Raw genomic sequence first — 16,555 nt, forward strand, 5'->3', positions numbered from 1 at the left:
CCTAGACCCTGGCCCTGGCATACATGAGTGTGCCTTCCAAGGCCTCACCTACTGGACTCTGGCTGCTGAGGACTTGCCGTTGAGAAACATGATGGCACTCTAGCTAGGTGTGGGGTCATCTGGGTTCTGATCCTGCCTCACAACTTACAAACTATGTCATCTAGGATGAGTTGTTTAACCCATATGGGTATTGGTAAGGTGGGTGAGGGAGGATTCAACCCAGTAAGTCAACATGAGGCAGTGGCCTCTGGGCCTGAGAAGGCCTCACACCTACCAGCATTGATCTTGAACAGCAATGACTCATGCCAGGTACTGAGCATTTACTGAGTCAGACCCAGTGCTGTATCCAGTGACCATGTTCTGCTTAGTGCTGGGATGGAACCCAGGGACTTTGTGCATGCCAAGCGTGCATTGTCCCACTGAGCTACACCTGGCCTCGAGTGGCTGCTGTTGGTGGTGGAGGAACACCAGGTGCCCAGACATGCATGACCTTAATCCTTACAGTGATCTTGATCAAAGACCCTAGTCTTATCCCCATTTTACAGATAGGAAACTGAAACTCCAGGAAGGTAAGTGATATACCCAGGGACAGTAAAGGGGGCCTGAGAACCCACGTCCACACCCTTAACTCCTGCTGTGCTGGGAAGCCGTCCTTAGTTTACCCATGAAAGACATGATTTTAGCCCTATCTACAAAATGATGACTGAGGAAGGTGATATTCATACGGCCAGTACTGGTGTGGCCCGAGCCCCTGTACCCAATGAAAAATGTGAAAATGAAAACCCGAGGCATGACTTAGGTCTGCTGTAATAAGCAGGAGACCAGTCAGTCCACCTGCTGTGGTTTCTTGTCACAGAAGCTAGTGACAACCAAGGATGGGTGAATGCAGGCGCTACCCTGCCACCTCCTGCCTCCTATCTGGTTCCCAGTGTCTGGTACCATGTGGCTCCTGGCCTTGGGACCTGGGACAGGTGGCCTCACATTCAGACGCCAAGTGGGAAGCCAAATAGTGTTGTGGCGGCTGTACCAGCCAGCTCCCGTGGCTTCCTGCTGCTGCGGGCAGGGTTGTGTGGCACTCTGGAAACCCCTTCAGTAAAGTTCACCTGGCCCCGGACCCCGCAGGCACCTCCCCAAGCTCTTCCCCTCACCCTATGAGGTGCCCCTGAACTCAGCCCTGCGCTGAGCTTTGGAAGTGTCCCTCCCGTGAGCTATATGGCCTTCTGGAGACCCACTGAGCCTGGCCACCTCACCTTCTCAGAGTAGTGCTCCCCCGGGAGTGGCGGGTAGTCACACTGCTCAATCTTCTGGCAGAGGGAGAAGAGATTCATTTTGTCTCCATAGAAGGGGCTCTGGAGAGCTGCCATCTGCAAGGGGAGGGGACAGTAGAGCAGTTTCAGCCTCAACGTCCAGGACTCTACGGAAAGGGGACCACCAAATTGAGGCAGGGGCTCTCTGGGCCTCACTGCAGAGACTGCCCAGCAGCACTTTGCCCTGGAACTGCTTGGACGTGGGACTGTATATAAACAAATGGGGACAAGGGTTCAGAGATGGGAGGGGGCAGCTGAATACTGAGGGGATGTCCCCCACTCCACTCAGGCCCCAGCTCCCAAGGATGACAGAAGGGAGAGGGTGCAGACGGGCTTGCCCCAGGCCATGGGCCTGGGCGGCAGGTTCTCCAGCCAGGCTCTCCGTCCTCTTCACCTGAAAGGCAGTTCCCACGCCCTGAGGGAGGCTGAGGCCAAGGCATGCTTTTAGGAAACTGCCTGCCTGAGGCCCTGCAATGGGGGGGGGGGTGTGAAAGCTCAGGCTGTGCTGTGCTGTGCTCCTCGCTAGCCCTCTGCGGAGCGTTCTTAGAAACCAGAAGCCCAGGTATCCCTGGGCCAGGGACCCTGTGCCTGGACCTGTGCCACGCTCGCCTGTCTGGCTAACTTTCCTCTGTGAGGTGGAAAGTGGCCCTTCCTGCAGGGCTGTGGTGAGGTGTAGCCAGCTGAGCTGTGTCACCCTCTGTGGAGACTGATGGTGTGAGCTCCACCTTGAAGGGAGGCCAGCAGCAAGGGCAGTGGGAGCAGACTGGATGGTGGCCCCAGCCAGTCCTCCTCCACTGAGGAAGCACTGGGCCTCCTCCACCTGTGGGGGGTGGGCACCCGGACTCTGCACCGTGCCACTCAGAACCAACGGGAGAGCCTTCAGCGAGGTGTGCGGAGCCATGGAGTGGCTCCGTGAGGTGGCAGCCAAGCAAGGCATCCCCTGGCCCCATCTGCTGATTAATCTATAATGGGATTCAAGTGCTTCTTGTCACTCCTGCTCACTGTTACCTACGCAAATGACAGCCCAGTGCCTCCTGCTAATGAAGTGCCGTCAAGTAATTGTGTCAGACTCGCTGCCCTGCCCTGGCTCCCTTTGAGGACCCTGGTTGTGAAGGCCACTCTGCTCTGGTTTACTGGTTGAGGGGTCCCTGGCTCTGGTATTGGGATGCCTAAGGTATCTTCACTGGACCTCATGTCCCAGAGAGTGGGCCAGAGAGCCCTAGCTTAGGGCAGGGAGGAGGCCAGGGTAGCCCAGGGAATGCCTCCACCCTCTGTTCACCCCTGTGACCAGTATGGTTCCCAGAGCAGGGCCTGCCTTCTTCAGAAAAACCTACGAGGGCTTCGGAGCCCAGACAGAGTCCCTGGGTTTGCAGATGGCCTGTGGGGAGGCAGCATTTTGAGGTTTCCTCAGGCCACGTATGGCAGTCTGCCCTGGAACAGCACCCGTGGCCCAGGTGCTTGCTCCTGACCAAACGTCTATACTCAGATGGGGGTACAGGGGCAGCATCCCGTCTCCTTCCACGCACAAATGGCTTCGGCCCCTCTGAGGAGGGCTGACCTCATGTGAACCATGAACCTACCCTGCAGGAAGGCTACAGAGGAACATTCTGGCACTCGGCAAGGGAGAGGGAGTCTGCCCACCTGACCAGGAGCTGGCCTTGCCCTGGAGTCTGAAAATGGCGTGACTAGGGCGGCACATCTCCAAAAAACGAGAGCCTCAGTGCCAAGGGTTAATTGGGCAGTTTGGAAAGGACATCTGTTGCCACAGCAGAGAGCAGCTGTGACTTCAGGGTGGTCACTGGGAGTGACCCAAGTGCCCTCCCAGCCATGGCTAGAGGCTCCAGATGGCTTGTCATGGAGACTTTCTGCTCGGGGTAGACAAGGTGCTTTCACTAATGGCCCCACTAATGCTGGCCCTGGTTTTTTATGCATCTGACCTGAAGGGGACCTGGTCACCCTTTAGACAAATCTGATTCGGTTTTCACAAACCTGGCTGCTTGGGACTCCAACATGACCCCGGAAAATTTAAGGGGGCAGTGAGCTCTCCCCTCCAGATGACTTTTCCATTCTTCCTGGCCCTTTCCCACAGCCTTTCAGAAACCCTTCTGAACAGGGCCAGCAGTGGGCTATGCCAGAGGGCCATCTTGGCCTTCCCCAAACAGGGACGTCTCCATTTCTAACTGCAGATTCCAGCAGAAGCAGCATCCCCACCTGCCCCCCTTCCAGCTGCTGGCCACTGGCCTTCCACCCAGATCAGGGTGACAGGCTGTGAAGGAATCTTTGGGGCTGCTGGCGACACTGGGATTAGAACGATTATTCGGGACGGCGAGATCTCCCATACCGGCGGCCACCCAGCCTCTGCTGTCGGAGCCGAGGAGGGATTGCTGTTCAGGGTGACACTGGTTGCCTTGCTAGAACTGCCAGGGCCATGGCTCTGGGCACTGCTCCTCTGCTCCTCGCATGCAGAACTTCCCGGCATCATTGAGATGACACACAGCCAAGGAGCAGGGGGCTGGTGAGCACTTGCCCCCGCTGGGAGGGCTCAGAGAAACTGGTACATGATCAGAGATGTCAGAGGAGAAGTGGGGATCTGCCTTCAGCAGAACAGTGACTGCATCTGACTCCTGCCTATCGGGCCCCAGACACCCACCTCATCACCCGGCCTCTCCCAGGCACGTCCAGGAGTGAAGGGTGACCCAGGGCGAACTAGCAGTCTAAGCCTTCATCCCTGAGGGAGGAGCATCCTGGCTCTTCTGCTGCTCAAGTCAGAATCTTAGAACGGCGTCCCATGTGGGCACAGCTGGGCATCCCTCAGCCCACTTTCTTGCTTCTCTCTGTCCCAGATGGGGCCTGGAGTCTGTTTGAGGGGTTCCAGCGGGAGTGCCTGGCACTGAGCACCAACGCCTTCAGCTCCGTGCTCAAATGTGGGCTTGTGTGGGAATACATGAATTCTGTAGAGCCTGGGGGACCCCTAAGTGAAGCACTGGGCCTGGTGTGGCCACACTCTGGCACCTCTGCCCAGGCTCCGGGCTGAGGATGCCCCTGCAGCCAGCCTTTGATTCCCGTGGTTTGCTCCTGTGCCCAGGGCGGTGTGGCCAGGCCATGGGGCATGACTCCTGAGGCCAATGCCGACTGCACTTGGCCCCAGCGTGTGCTTGGGGGCTCACCAGCTGGGGGCCAGCATCACATCTGCGGTGACTTCAGGAGGTGCATGGTAGTAGGTGGATGCCCAGGTGCGAAAGGGGATGCGGTGGGCTTGATAATAGCCCCAAAGACATACACGACCTAGTTCCCGGAATCAGCAAATGTCACTTTATGTGGCAAATGGGATTTTGCAAATGTGATTAAATTTAGGATCCTGAGGTGGGAAGGGACCTTGGACTGTCTGGGTGGGTCTCACTAATCACAGGTCCTAGTGATGACAGAGGGAGACCGGATGTGCTGACAGAAGCGAGGGCTCGGAGCACACTAAGGGGAGTGTTCCGGAGAGGGATACCCTTCCACTTTCTGTGGAAAAGGCAAAGAAACAGGTTCACCCCTAGACACCCCTGCCTGGCCAGAAGAATCAGCCTGCTGACACCTGCCCTTAGCTGGGGACAAGGACTGGGGCTTCCTGCCTGCAGCGCTGTAAGAGGGACATGCTGCTCGGGGCCATCAACCGATGTGATCTGTCACAGCCACCATGGAGAGCTAGTATGCGGCACTTCTGAGACTTCCAAAGCCACTCTGGGGGCCGGGGGACCGGGGGCAGTGCTGTCCTTGGCTGGGCATGCCTCAGCCCCCGGCCGTGCTGCCCCAGGCATGTGTGTCCAGCACCACGCCAGATCGCCAATCGGCATCTGCTGGGGGGGTGGGGGAGGCTTTGTCACAGCTCTTCAGGCTGGCACCTGGGAAGACCCTGCAGGCTGACCAGCGGAGGCTGCAACGTGACACTGGGACGTCTCCTTCCAATTACCGCAGCCCAGGCCCAGATGTGGCCCCTCCACGTCTGCTGGGAAAACATCCGCTTCTCCTTCCCTGCCGGGCTGCGGGAGTGGGGAGAGGGGTGCCCTGTCACCCTTGAGGGGCTGGCCACAACGGCCACATCTGCCATGCTGGCCCTCTTCCGTGGGGGGCCCAGGGCCGTGAGGTTTAGATGGGCGCCTGCCTCCCTGAGGATGCTCAGTCCCCGAGGGACTTGACTGACTGATCGCATCGGCTTCCTGCTGACGATCTGTCCCTCTGGCTGCAGGCCACGTGGCCCCACACACTGCCACAAATAAATCAAGTCGCCCAGGCGGGAGCCTGATGCCGGGGAGCCACCAGGGTGGAACGCTGCCCCTGTTGGACATGTGTTCAGGAGGCCGAGACGGCCGGAGCTGGCCTGCCTGACTGGGAATCCAATGAGGCTGGGGCTGCATCTGCCTCTGAGGAGCGGGACAAAGGCTTGTGGCAGGGAATGGCTGGCGTGTGGCAGAGGCCTTGGCCAAGCTGAGGATGCGCCCGCCCTCCTCCCAGAGTCCCTGGGGGATGCGGCGCTCTCCCCTGGCCAGCTTGGCCTGTATTTGTTTACATTAGAGACCCTCATGGCTTACGGGGGCAAGAAGCAGTTTCCAGAAATAAAACAGTAGGAAAAGAAAAGCCATCTGGACTAGGGTCAACATCCATGAGGACAGAGACAGGGGAAGCACACAGGGACTGAAGCTCAGCTGCACCAGGGCTTCCCACTGGCCAAAGCAAAAAGGGAAACAGGGCCTAAGCTACGGGAGCCTTGCCTCAGAGGTGGGCAGTGGACACTGATCACCCAGCTCGCGTGGGCTCAGCAGGCTGGTGGTCAGGCCGAGGGCACCTCTGAGTGGGCACCTCGCCCCCAGGGTGCATTCACTCCAGTGAGGCAGTAGTGACCCCAGCTTATCCACAGGGTGACGTCCCCAGCAGTGGGGGCTGACCTGTCCTGGCCCTTTGGCAGGCAACTGCTGGCTGGGACTTGGAACTCCTGACCACAGTCTAGGCTCCTGCTGGGCCCTGTGCCTCTCCCCCAAATGAGCACAGCTGTGAGTTGTGAGTGTGGGTATGTGTGGACACACCCAGAATATCTCACTGACCCTGCCTCCTGCACTGACTTGGGCTTTGGGAGGCCGGAAAAGCTGTCCCTACCCCTCAGGACCGGACACCTGGCTATGTGATGTCCATTTAGAGGTGGGTCTGAGTCCCCCTTGGGCCCCAGGCCAGGCAGGTTGGTGGCAGGGCTGCTACACTGAAGCCTAAACTGGGTGAGAGCTGGCTGTCACTGGCCCTTGGTGGCCAGAGTGTCACCTGAAAAGGTGACATGGAGCGATGGCTGGAAAGACCCTGAACTCACGACTCACCTCGGGGACAAGCACCAGCACCACGGAAGTACCTATGGCCTAGCAGCTCCCTGCTACTGTGACTGTGCCAGTACCGGGCCCCAGGACCAGCCTCTGTCCTGTGGTCCTTGCTGATGACAGCTCTGATTTTCATCTCTCCTCCTGTTGCTAAGGACATGGCTGCCCTCCAGACCCGCCCTGCACCTCTGTCCCTCCCCAGAGCCCACACCCCACCCTGCTCACCAGCTCTGGCTTCAGCCCATCCAGGAGCTGGGCTGTGGAGAGACAGGTCCCCGGGGAGCCATGCTCTGCACGCCCCAATCTGTGGCAGCCACTCAGGGGGCACCGCCTGGCCTCGGAGTGCCCAGCCACTGCTCATTAAAGACCCTTTTTGCATCTGACACCTGAGAGTCCAGGAGAGGGAACACGGCCTGCCCCACTGCTGACTGCCAGAGCCCGACTCGGCCACAGACCTGGGAGGTGGCTCTGGGGCTGCCTGCTCTGCTGAGTCCAGGAGAAGGGGCCACACCCGAGCCACATGGCCACCCCTAGCCGGACCTCAAAGATGTGTCCGCTGGGGCTGGGGGTGCAGCCCATGGTGGGGCCCTCGGCCAGCCTCCTGAGGCCCTGGGCTCCATCCAGCAGCACCCCCCACACACAGACACACACCCCCCCACATCACACGCAGTGATAAGGTGCAACATCTGTTCTTATGACTCACATGCCCCTGATTTCAAAAGACGGTAACATCTACGCCTTACAAAGAGAACAGTTGTGGCCTCAGTGTCCATGAGCGATGCAGGGAGAGGCAATCCCACTGCCAAGGGGACACAAGGGCTACCACCACCCAGGTGCTGCAGGGTGGGCAGCACGAACCGCAGGCTTATCCACAGGACTATGGGGGCAAGTAAGAGGTGACCCCTCTCAGGAAGCAAATGAAATGTCCCGTCCCTGCCACAGAGTATCCCCACCCACATCCCCTTTAAAGAGGTTCCTCAGCTGATCAGCTCTGCCGGACCCATGTTGGCTCCAGGGAAAGCAGAGGAATAGTCAAGGTTCCAACCAAAGCCCTCCGCCCCATCCATTTACCAGGGCTGTGACAGTTCAGGGTGGGGACACTGGCGTTCACAAGGTGGACAGACTACGAGAGCCGTCCAGCACTGGGTGGCCCGGGGCAGGTCAGGCAAGTTGGGCACCCCTCCGAGACGCCAGAGGGCCCAGACGTCCCTCTGCTGGGTCTGTCACGGCCCTGTGGGCAAGAGTGCGCGCTCCCCATGTGCCCAGTCAGTGGGCGGGGCTCGGCCCACCAAGACACAGAAATTGCCCTGTCCCTCGGTCCAGCCTGGCTCCAGGTCTGGAAATGGCCACCCAGTGGCTCTTCCTCAGCTGGGGGCGGGGTGCAGTCTTTGGTGAGACCCGCATTCCCAGGCCTGGAAGGACACGAACGCGCCTCTAGCACAGCGACTCATGCACGAGGCCTGATGCTCTCTGTCCCCGGCGCCCTGCATGGGCCCCATCCATCCTCACATAATGAACAACAAGCAAAGCCATCAGCATGCGGATGCAGTTACCAAGGAAACGGCAGGGGGCAGTGAGGGAGACTGAGTGGCCCACGTCACCTGCCTGTGTCCCTCTGTCTGCTTACAGTCCATCCCTCATCCCGGATCTGAGCAGCTCAGCAGGGCTGGCCCTGGCTGCTGCTGGCCACTGGGCCACACCACTAACCAAGCCAAGCGCAGCCCTAGCTTCCCACCTGAGCTCTGCCCTACCCGGGAGTCCCCCACGGACGTGCCCCCAAAGACCGCAGAGCTGCGGGAGAGGCTCACCTCGTACAGCAGACAGCCCAGGGACCAGATGTCCGACTTGAAGTTGTAGCCATTCTCGTGGATCCTCTCCGGCGACATGTAGTACGGCGTCCCAACTGAAACACAGCAAGGGGCAGATGCTGAGGGCCTGGGCCAGGACGGGCAGGAGCACTGGGGCTCGGGGAGGGGACAGAGCCGGCCCCAGCCTCTGGGCAGCCCCCTTTCTCTCTGGGCCTGTCTTTTCCTGTCAGGTGTGAGGATGAGCGGAGGGAGCTACCCATGCTGGAAAGGCATCAAAAGCACCTGCGAACTTCAAGGAGCTTCCCAGGACCCACCTGAGATCCAGGCTGGGGCTGGGCAGCCAGAGGGTCAGTGTTTCTGCCAGCCATGGGGGATGGGAAGCAAGCAACCAAAGGTCCTTTAACATGATCATCTGAATCCAGAAGAGTCTGGATGAGGCTTTGAATGGGAAAAGAATCACTGCTGACGGTGGCCCTTCCACACTCTCACTCACTTCCAACAGCCCGTGAGGAGGCAGCCCCATTTCAGAGATGGAGAAACTGAGGCTCAGACAGGGGAAGAGGCTCCCATAAATCAGCAGAAATGGGTGTGACCCCGGACCCACAGGCGCCCAAAACTGTACATAGCCACCATCTGTGGCTACACCTTGTCCAGACTTAGGGTTGGCTGAGCTTAAGCCGAAAAGGCACAAACCTCAAAAATATTTCATTAAAGTGAAGAACTTCAGTTCATCAAAAGACACCATTCGGAGGGTGAAAAGGGAAGCCACACTGAACACGGTGGCACACACCTGTCACCCCAGCATCTCAGAGGCTGAGGCAGGAGGATCCCAAGTTCAAGGCCAGTCTCAGCGATTTATTAAGGCCCTAAGCTAGCAAGGCTTTCTCAAAACAAACAAACAAACAAACAAAAGTGGGGGCACTTGGGATGTGGCTCGGTAGTAAAGTGCCACTGTATTTGATTTCTGGTAGCAAAAAAAGGCAAGCCCCAGCCTGAGGAAATCTCTTCAATCCATACACCCCGCCCCCCTGGACTGACACGAAGGATACATTTCATCTCATTCATTTGTCGCAGTGCTGGGCACAAGTGCCCTACCACTGAGCTGCACCCGCAGCGCCCCCTCCCCCCCCCGCAAATTTTTATTTATTTATAGACAGGGTCTCACTAAGATGCTTAGGGCCTTGCTGAGGCTGGTTTGAATGTGTGATCCTCCTGCCTCAGCCTCCTAAGCCACAGATTTCAGGCACGAGTCAGCTGCTTATCTTTTAAAACTTCTATAAACCAGTGAGTAGAAGAAAACAGCCCCGCCCCTCAGATGAGCAAAGGGGCATCTCAGAGAGAGAGGACCCGGATGGCCTGACGAGGCATCGGGTTTCTCAGTACTCATCAGGGAGACTCAAAATACAAGTAAAACAGGTTGCAACTACATACCCACCTGAGGGCTAGAGAGAAACCAAAGCCAAGAAAACCAAGCAGGTGACGCACAGAGTCACGGGACCTCCCGTGTTCCATGAGAATGACACGAAACAGAACAAAGATCTACTGACGCACAGGTTGCCGGGGCTGTCACCCAGACATCCCACTCCTAGGTGGGTGTCACCCGATGCTCTGTCTCTTAAAAGACACAATCAAGGATGTGCAGAGGGGATGTGCAATAGCCCAGCATGGAAACAAACATCAGTCACCAGAATGGATAAATTGATAAACCACATAAACTACAGCCTAATCATAGGTGGAATACTATATAGCATTAAAAAGAACAAAACTAGGTCCATTCATAAGCAAAATATTAAGTGAAAGAAACCAGGCCAAAAGAGCATGCACAGGGAAAGTGGCCCAGGAAGGGCACTAGGGGATTTACTGTATACATATCACACCTCAATTAAAAAGTAAAAAAAAGGTGGGGGCTGGGGTTGTGGCTCAGTGGCAGAGCACTTGCCTAGCATGTGTGAGGCACTGGGTTTGATTCTCAGCATCACATAATAATAAATAAAGGTCCACTGACAACTAAATATTAAAAAAAAAAGGCCAGGTGCGGTGGTGCACACCTGTAACCCAGATACACAAGAGGCTGGGGCAGGAGGATGGCAAGTTTGAGGCCTGTCTCAGCAACTTAGCAAGACCTTGTCTCAAAATAAAAAGTAAAATAAAAGGCTGGGGTGAAGTTCAGTGGGAAAGCACTTGTGGGTTCATTCTTCAGTACTGAAAAAAAGAAAAGTTTTGGATGATGAGGCTCAGCCACCAACAGGAGGGGACTCTCCTGGTGGTCCCCCTCTTCCCTCAGAAAAGGCCAACACTCAGGACATCCTGGAAGGGTGTGCTGACCTCCAGGCCCTGCCCTGTGGCCTCTGGAACACGCTTCAGAAGAGCTGAGCTGTGCAAGACGGGGACACTTCCTGAGAGGGCACGAGTCCCCACCCCTGAGGCAGCAAGCTGTGGCAGAGAGGCCGCCTAGGTCAGTCTGGTGGGGCCCAGGGATCTAGACTGTAATCAGCCCACATGGAGGATGACTGTTGCAGAGGCTTGAGGACCAGGTTTTGAAATGTGCTCCACCAGAGCATCGTCACTGTCCTGGAGATGCGTGCCCCACAGCAGGCTGCGGCGGTACGCAGAGGAAGGAGCTGGGGTCCAGCGTGGCCAAGGTGACACCGGGGTCCTGAGAGAACGGGGCCAGGCAGCAGCGGCCCAGTCTTCAGGGCATCTTGGATGGTGTGCCTATGGGGGACAGGCTCGTAGGGTCCATGGGGTACACAGCAGCAAAAGACATTTGGGGGCAAACACAGGGTGGGTTTTGTACCAACTCATGAAGTGAGCCCGGGGAGATCATTCCTTCTCTAAGTGGAAAAAAACTGTATTTTTAAAAATTATCCCCCCACATAAAAACCCCAACTATCCCTTAGTGACAGTGTTATTTGAAATAAAAGCACAGGGGCTGGGGCTGAGTGGCAGAGCGCTTGTGTAGCATGTGTGAGGTGCTGGGTTTGATCCTCAGCACCACATAAAAATAAGTGAATGAAATAAAATAGTTATTAAAAAAATAAAATAAAAGCACAGTGTAAAAGTAGAAAAAGTAGCAAACTCTTAATCTCAAAATCTACCGCAGTCCTTGACCTGGAAAAAGTGGACTGTCTGAGCCTGTTCTTGTCTTGGTTTTCTCGTCTTATCAGAAAAGGAGGAAAACTGGCTGCCCCATGAGCAGGGGGCGCAGGTGGCGCTGGGTGCCACTGCCCTAGGCTGTGGGCTCCCCAGGGACAGGGCCTTGTTTGCGGCCGTGACTAGCACCCTGCTCCAGTACAGCTGAGCGCGGGTGCCTGTGTGCGTCCCCGAGTCAGTGACCCACGCGGGGCTGTGCCAGGGTCTGTCCCCTTCCCTGTAGCTCAGGCACCCCTTCAATGCGTATGGCCACCATGGAGGGACGGTCTTTGTGAGCTCAGGGGTCTAAACCACGACTCCTGCTTTATGAGGCCACCAGGCTCCCTTCCATGGCTGTGCTCCCTGAGGAAGGGCAGCAGCCGGCCCTTCCAGACCTGATTTGGAGAACCGCCATCCTGTCTGCACACTGGACGGCTGCAACCGGGCTGAGGCTCTTCACAGGGAGAGCTGTCGGTCAGCAATGCACCTATGGGAGTCCACGGGGAAGGCAAAACGGGGACTCCTAGAAGCAAAACCACCTTCATTGGGGTCACAGCCAAGTGTGAAGGGGATGCCTGAGTCACCATGGCGGGACCACAGGATAACAGGCACACGGTGAGCACCTCGGGCTGATGCAAGTAGGTTCCAGCACCCGGGTGCTGTGGATGGTGCGTCTATGGGGGACAGGCATGTAGGGTCCATGGGGTACACAGCAGCCCTGAGGTGATGGGTGGAGGTGCTATCCCCTGGGAGGGCTGGGGTGTCCCCTCATGTCTGCTCTGTACCCTCAGGACCCCTGTGGAGGCCCCTCCTGGCTAGCCTGGCGGCTCCTCTCTGCTTCAGACTTCCCCCTGCTCACTTGACATCTGCCTGGGCCTTGACAGGAGGGATGCTGGGACCGGCCAGGATGACCTGCACAGTGGTTAGGCCTTGGCTGCTTCGCTCCCACTGTGGGAAAGTCACGAGTGCCTCAGGCAACTGGGGGCTTTATTCTAAGATGCCAGGACCACAGACCGCTGCCCACCCATCATTCTCCATCCGTCTGGTCCTCAATTTACTGTCTGCCAACAGTGGGTGCATCCATCTATCCCCTGGTCATCCATCCACCCCCTCCATCCAGTGGTGACGGAAGCTGCTGCTGAGTGGGGGCCCTGCTGCAGGGGACCCATCAGGAGGAAGAACAGCCTGTCTCCGGGGTGCCCAGGGGAGCCAGCTACATGTGTCAAGGCTGGACTGATGGGTGGCCACCTGGGAGGGCTTGTGACAACGTGGACCCCAGCGCTGTGGCGAGACCTCCGGGCGGACCCTGAGCACCTGCAGCTCTCACAAGTGCTGGGGGCTCCGAGGCAGGCTCCAGGGCCAGGGAAGGCTGAGGCTGGTGGCCCACCTGTGGCAACTTTCAGGTGCTCAGCAGACGGGGACAAAACCCAGTGGATTTAAGAAGCATTAATGGAGGCAGGTGGGGCCCATCCCGGGCAGGCGGGGTCCTCAGGTCCCTCCACCGAGGGGAGGGTCTGCTCCCCTGGGTATGAGCACCTTAAAGGGGGGCTCTGGGGTCCATCACTGAGCTGCTGTGGGGCCAGAAGGGCAGGGCAGCGCCTCTTCCGCTGCACCAGCCTGACCTGGAGCGAGTCACGTGCAGCCCACGTCCCGCCGACGGCACATCTGAGGCGATGGAGCAGGCGCTACTTGCTGAGTATCCAAGATGAAACAAGGAACTTCAAAGACACCCGAGCTCGTGGTGGGCCACTGGGGATGCGTCCCCAGATTCTGGGGAGGACTGGGAGAAGCTGGCAGGAGGAGGTGTCTCCACAGACAGGGACCCTGTCCCTGGGGACCTCTGTGGGTGGCACAGCCTGCTTCATGCGAGAGCCACCCTACAGTGACACACAGATGCCACTGAGCCCACCTGGCCTGGGCCTTGACCCATCTCCCAGTAACTATGCCCCCCCAGTGGGGGCCGGGTGGGGCCTGTGGGAGAGACCTAAGGAACCCCGGCCACCCGAGTCCCCACTAGGCCTCGCGATTTCAAACCAGCCCATATCAGAGGAGAGTACACGCAGGCCTCAAAGGGGCGGCTGATTAAAGGCGCTGCTTCCCGGGACGCACCTGTCAACACAAACCTCAGGTGTTTTGAAAGGCTCGCAGTGTTTGAAACGTGTTCATTAGTTGTGAAAAAGGCAGACTGCACGTGAGGGTGAGGCCTGGTGTCTGGGAGCTGCCCCTTCTCCAAACAGAGCCAGGGCCACTGCGTCCCTCCCCAGGCGGGGCCCTCCTGGGGCAGCAGGGGTGTGCACACCACGGGAACTTGGAGCCAGACCCGCAGTTCCACCCACTGCAGCCCCCGTTCCCCAGTGGAGATCCGAAAGGCTGGCCCTGCCTCAGTGTCCCCACGATAGACAGGGTGCCCCTCCTGCCACCTCACTTCCCACTCTGGGAAAGAAGTGGTGATGAGCCTCGTCCCAGGCTGCAGGTTTCCCTGAGCAGGGGCCACACCGACCTCGGGGGTCCATGCTGAGGGGGTGCCTTTGCCTCCAGGCTCAGACCCATCCCTCACTCCGTCCCCTGAAGCCCCCTCAGCTTCTCTGGCAGCAGCTCATCCAACATGGCCACACCTGGCCTCCCAGCCCTCGGCCCCAGAACCACCTGAAACTCAGGCTGGTGCACCACCTGCTGAGGAAGGTTTCTGGGTCAGAGGGACTGGCACGATTGTTCCCAGGTGTCCTGCGCTGTGGGCAGGAGGAGGCCAGTCTTGGAACCACACAGCTTCTGTCTCACCCCAGGGTCACAGGGGGCATCTGGCTGTGCAGACGGGCAGACCCCAGTCAGTGCAGGCAGGTCGCAGCATGGCTCAGTCTCACGGGGTCCCACGCATGGCAGCACTGGCCCGTGATAAGGAGAGGAGCCCCATCCTTCCCCGTGGGCTCAGGACAAGCCCCCAGGCCCCTGCAACGCTCTGGCTCCTTCCTTCCTGTGACATCAAGCCCTGGGAGCGCCCAGTGTCTCCTGCCCCAGAAGCACCTTAGGATCCTCTCAACCCTGTCTCTGGGCACCCGTGGCCCAACCCACCTCCCACCGCACTGTGGATGTGACCACAGGACTGCGGTGATCCCTGGTGGGGCCCCAGAGCCTCTCAGCCTCAGTTTCCTCATCCTTAAATAGCCTGGTTGTGATGATTTTCTTTCCTTTTTTTAAAGCAAAATGTTTTAAAAGTGGTTTTGAGCCTCTTCCTCCTCCTGACTTGCCCTTTTGAGTTCAGAGACTGGAACACTGAAGCCAAGGGTGGCTCTGGAGAGGCTGAGACAGCCCAGACCCTGGAGACCCTGGAGACCCTGGAGACCCTGGTGCAGCTGGAGTCCCTAGAGACCCTGGTGCAGCTGGAGTCCCTAGCCAGCATCCACTTGTGTGCACTAGGCTTTCAGGAGGGGTCTCCTGTTCTCTCACCAGGCCACCTGGGCCTGCCTATGTCTGTCCCCCTCTGTCAACATGGCGTCCTTAGATGAAGGAAAGAGTGCAGAATCACAGACCCCTGCACCAGCTCAGGGAAGCAAGAGGAACATGAGTCTTTTGTACCCAATGGGGGCTGCCCCCAGAGGGTCTATTCCCCAGCCTGAGAGGCCATGCAGTGCCCTACCCAGGCCCTGGGCACGAGCCGGCCACCCTTCCCACCCCCAGTGCCAGCCTGCGGCCGCCTATCCCTGCTACAAACGAGCAGGGCCCAGGAGCCACTCTGCAGCCCCTGGTTGTCTTGCAGCTGCTGCGTTGCTTGGAGCGAGACACTTGCTTGTAGCTTGTGAGCGGTGTATAGGCAAATCTTTCATTTTTCTTTCATTATGCCAGCGTGTACTGTCACTTAATTTTTATGTATGCAATCCTTCCTGACAAATATGATCTGCTGCCTGGTAATTCGTCTGACGCTCATTCTGTTCTGCGCTCTAATTATGGCTCCTATTCCTGACACTGAGGCAGCAGCTCTGCCACCGCTGGGTACCGCACCTGTCAGCCCGACCATGGCACTGACTAATACCCTTTCATGCCAGCCTCATGTTAGCAAATACAGCAGCAGCGAGGGGCCAGGGAGGCGGAGGAGATCAGATTTGCATAAGCCCAGGTCCTGGGTCAGCAGACCTGGGAGATGAGGTGGTGGCCAGGACAAAGCGGCCGCCACCACAGCATCCTCACACAGTAGGTACACATCAGACCTGGTGGATTCATAAATCGTGCCCACACACGGGACATGAAGGAGCCCCTGCCTCTGTGTCCTTCCTGAGTCTTGATACAATGCCCATTAGCTCCATCTCTTGCCCAAATGTGCGTCAGACTTAGCTCTCTGCAGAACCTTGCTGTGGAGACTTTGGGTCCTGTGCTTTGGCTCCATGCTGTCCCCTTCACAGAGCCTGGGGATGCAGAGTCCTGGGTTCTGGGTGCTTATCCAGCGAGCAGGGCCTGGCTGATCCCCCATGCAAGCCTCAGCTCAGTGGTGTGTCCCGCATGCTGGGTGCACAGCCCGAAGCGGGGATGGGCCTGTGAAAGCTCCTTCCACCCATCACATGTCCTGGTCTCTGCTCAGAGGCATCAGGAAGAGCCTGGCTCAGGGGGGCGGCCTTTTCCCAAGTTCCAATTCCTTCTCATTAATATAATAAGTGCACCAGTCCGAGTGGATCAAGATCACGCTGTCGGAAGAGACGGTATCTCTGCCTGTTCCTAATGATGCGATCCTAACCAGCTCTGACGAGTGCCGCCATCTCTTCTGCAGCGGGACACAGAAAGGCTCAGGCCTGACTGATGGGCCCAGGAGGCAGGGGCCTTCGCTCTTCTATGACAGTTTCCTAGCGTGCTCTGGCCCTTCTGAAGCTCTTAAGCCAGATGGGGAGACTGGCGGTGTGGCTCAGTGATAGAGCACCTGTCAACTAGGGCAGAGGCCGATTCCATCACGAAGAGAACAACCAACCCAGCTCGGCCA

General features: G+C 58.0%; 1 protein-coding gene across 2 annotated transcripts in view; it reads right to left on the reverse strand.

Moving 5' to 3' along the window:
• NEK6 (NIMA related kinase 6) overlaps positions 1–16,555 on the reverse strand; it is a 74,294-nt gene that overhangs the window by 3,622 nt on the left and 54,117 nt on the right. For both annotated transcript variants that reach the window (XM_081274374.1, XM_081274375.1), the window contains exons 8-9: positions 8,461–8,555; positions 1,251–1,364 (exon numbers count right to left, since the gene is read on the reverse strand). In XM_081274374.1, coding sequence (XP_081130500.1) covers positions 1,251–1,364; positions 8,461–8,555 — 209 coding nt within the window. The remainder of the gene's footprint in view (positions 1–1,250; positions 1,365–8,460; positions 8,556–16,555) is intronic.

This window comes from Spermophilus citellus (assembly GCF_964194105.1).
Source record: "Spermophilus citellus genome assembly, chromosome: 2".
NCBI classification, from domain to species: Eukaryota; Metazoa; Chordata; class Mammalia; order Rodentia; family Sciuridae; genus Spermophilus; species Spermophilus citellus.